At 39.2% G+C, this 3,657-nt stretch overlaps 1 protein-coding gene across 1 annotated transcript in view; it reads left to right on the forward strand.

Annotated features, from left to right (window-relative positions):
* Positions 1-3,657, forward strand: part of matr3l1.2 (matrin 3-like 1.2) — a 13,575-nt gene that overhangs the window by 6,053 nt on the left and 3,865 nt on the right. The window contains 7 exon segments of the mRNA XM_036547744.1: positions 843-967; positions 1,217-1,659; positions 1,661-1,788; positions 1,990-2,113; positions 2,310-2,329; positions 2,500-2,622; positions 2,732-2,860. Coding sequence (XP_036403637.1) covers positions 843-967; positions 1,217-1,659; positions 1,661-1,788; positions 1,990-2,113; positions 2,310-2,329; positions 2,500-2,622; positions 2,732-2,860 — 1,092 coding nt within the window.

The raw sequence follows: 3,657 nt of genomic DNA on the forward strand, positions 1-3,657 counted from the left end.
CAGTACTGAACATTGCACGTTCTAGTGTTAGCTGATAATACAAATGCTCATAATGCAAACTGGATATTTTATTGAGGTATCCTTTTAAAAGAAAGAGTGCTTGAAACTGATGCCTGTGAAGAAGTAGATTAATTGTGCAACTTAAAATGAAGTTAGATTTTATGTACTTCTGACTGCTACTGCTTAAAACAGCTCATTTGCCTCGACTTATCTGTAAGACTAGGCAGTACTTCGTAATAGTGACGGAAAAGAAAGATTTTCAGCTGGATACTGCAGAGTTTTAAGGTCATGCTCTATTGTCTCCAAAGTAGTAATGTAATGTAGTGCTTTAGTCAAAGTATTGTGGCATATGCCCATTATAAGTGAAGTCTACAAGTGTAATTAACAACATACTAGTTATTTAAGGAAAGACCAATGTTGACAGTCGCGCATCATAAAAAATAATCTTTTAAACCAGTTTGTGTTCATCATAGAGCCCACCCCTCAAGAAGCAGTTGTGAAGCATTTTAGGTGCTACTTATAAATTTTGTGTCATGATTGGTATCAAGAAGCAGTGTACAAGGTAAGCTTAGCTGTAGACAGGAACTGGTCACTGTCTGAAAACTAATACAACTACAACTAATACAACAAACTAATACAAAGATGGCCAACCATCACCTGTGGTCACCATGGTGTGTCTCACACGTAGTCTGTAGTCACCTGCTGTTGATGGTAGTTGTTCCCGATCCAGTGTGTTGAATCTGAGTCAGCTGTCAGTGAGAAAGTATATCAGTCAGCAGACCTTCTTAGATAGAAGCAGATAAAACATTATGTGCCTAACAGAGCTATTGTTCTGCTTACAGGCTTTCATACAGATGGGAACCCCTGAGGATGCTGAGATGATGGTGAAGTACTACACTCTGCATCCACTAACCATCAAAGGCAGGAGCATCCGACTGAACATCTGTACCAAGTACAAGACACTGATGTAAGTGCCACAGGTTTGAACAAGACTGCATACTCAGAGGACAGAGGATAATGTGAATGATTTGGGGCTTTTCACAGCTTCTCACAATAAGTAGTTTAGTTTACTAAGGTCTAGTCTGAAGGTAGGCCAAAGATGGTCTTTTAATGCAATGATGTGATAAAATGATACTCCAAGCCAGTGAATTTGCTGTCAGATTTCATTCCACTGCCCAGCCATACTTGAGTGTTGATGAATTGGTTGTTCTCTCAGAGTAAATCCCTCCAGGCATGGTCAAGGAAGAGATGACTTTAGCAGAAAGAGCAGCAGTGTTGGCAGGAAAGGGTCTCCAAAAAGGCCAAGATCTCAATCCACCAGTGAGAGGAGCTCCAAAGGCAAGGAGGAGAGTGCTGGGAAAGAAGAGGAGCTGGAGGCTGATGACAGCGCTGTACTCGAGGAGGGCTCTGGAGACGAGATAACCGGCGTGATGGAGGCTGAAGAGACAGAGGAAGGGAGCTATGAGGGAGCCGCGATCCACAAGAGGCAGGGCAGGCGGAGAGCATCACTGAGGATGTGGAAGAGAAAGCAGCTTCAGCCTCTCTGGCCCCTCAATCCCAGGAAGAGGAATCTGTTTCTGAGCCAGCTGAGACCATGGGAGAGGCCTGTGAAGCTTCATCTGCAGAGGGGCCTAAAGGAACTGAAGCTGAGGAGCCCCCATGCAAGCAGAGACCTCTCAAAGTGAAGGGGAAAATCTTCCAGAAGAGATGGAATCCAAGGCAGCTGTGCCATCAGCAGAGCAAACTGAAAGCTCTGAGGTCCCAAATGAAGAGTCAGGGGAGGACGAGGCAAGTCACCACAAATTGTCATCATTTGTTAAGTCTGTACATTTCACATGTTCAATTTTGCTGTTTTAGTTCATGCATCTGACAGCCTTGTTAGGTTCAGAAGCTTTTGAATAGTTGAAAAGTTTTATAGTGTAGACACTTCATTGGTGGTTGAAATCAATGTCTCATTTCCCTTAATTTGACTTTTACTGTTGCCAACAGGAAGTGCCCATGGAGCAGTATTTCCCAGAGAACATGGATGACTTTGTAACTTTGGATGAGGTGGCAGAGGAAGAAGATGCTGATGAATTAGAGCCAGAGTCAAAATCAAGGGACTCATCTTCAGGTGCTTTGATTTAACAAAATGTTGGTTTTTGAAATTATTAAAATTGTCATCACTATGCTGCTTGTTACTACTTTGTCACCATCTACTAAATGTTAACTGTTAATTTTCAAGCTATTAATTACCATTGTTTTAAATTTACCTTATAAATTTACCTTGTACAGTTTTTGAATCGACTGTAAACTCTTCTCTTTTTCAGAAACCTCAAGGAGCAGTGGGGTTTGTACACACTTATTTATAATAATGAAGTTGTCTTTATATTTACATACATTTTAATGAACCACCTAATTATGCATTTTCCATTTCATTTTAATGTATCAAAGTAATGTTTCTTTTGATATTTGTAATGCATGTATGCTATTTTTGTTGATGTTAAAACTTTTCTACAGGGTCGGAGGGTTGTCAATGTTGTGGGATTTAAACGGGGTCATAATTTCCTGGAAGAAATCCTAAATCTTGCCAAGCCTTTTGGAAAAGTGGTTCGACATCTAGTACTTGATGCAAGACCTGAGGTATTGTTCAATTCAAGGTCAATTAAGAAGATGAAATTCTAACAACTGCTCTACAGAGCTACCTAAGGGTCATTTTCAACAGAAATGGTACATTATTTCTTTCAATCAGGCATTTCTGGAGCTGTTTTCTGAAGAGGAGGCAAGATCAATGGTGGCTTTCTACAATGCCAATGTTACACCAGTAGTTTGTGGGAAGGCTGTGAAAATACACCACTCACAAGCCTATGCCACAATACAGGTATAGTCTCAGATCCCAATTCAGATACATACAAATATTCAAAAGGCATGAGACAAAAGTAGTGGTCAGAAAATGACAGATTCTTGGCACAGAAAACACGCTGCAAGTTTAGATTACCATGTAACTTTTGTTAAATTAAATTATTAAATTAGATTAAAACTGGCTAGACTGTGCTATATATTATTTCCCAAAAAGTTCATGTCAGTGGAGTTTTTCCCAGGTTTAGTATTAGTATAGTTAGAATAACACTATTATAAGAAGCTAGGGACTGCTTTATAGTCTTTATATGTTACCAGAAAGAAAAAAGTAATGAAAATGTTTTAAGTCATACTGTATTTTTGGTTTCCCATCAGCGTCATTATTCTGGGAGTATAATTTTGTGGTAATTTCATATTGTGAACTGTCTGAAGCATATTGTGAGTTGAATTCATTTTTCATGCCTAATATACATTGTATTTGAGTTATTTTTCTTCCTGTTTTCAAATTCACTTGTGTGATGGCTGTTGTGTGTTGTTCTTGCTATATTAATAGGTGATAGGTGATGTTACTGTATTATTAATAGGTGAGGGGTAATGGGTGGTGTTCCTACTCTTTCTATTGCAGAGTGGACGAGTTCTCTATATCAGCCAGATTCCACCATTCAAAACTTCAGATGCCTCCTTTCTTAAAATTGCAGAGCCTTTTGGGAAAGTGAGGCGTTATTTCCTCAATCGATCTCGCAATGAGGTAATGATCCATTTCATCAAAATGGGAAAAGTGAAATGTTTTTTTTTTTTCCCCCTGTAATGTAATCCATC

Source organism: Megalops cyprinoides, chromosome 16, assembly GCF_013368585.1.
Source record: "Megalops cyprinoides isolate fMegCyp1 chromosome 16, fMegCyp1.pri, whole genome shotgun sequence".
Taxonomy (NCBI): domain Eukaryota; kingdom Metazoa; phylum Chordata; class Actinopteri; order Elopiformes; family Megalopidae; genus Megalops; species Megalops cyprinoides.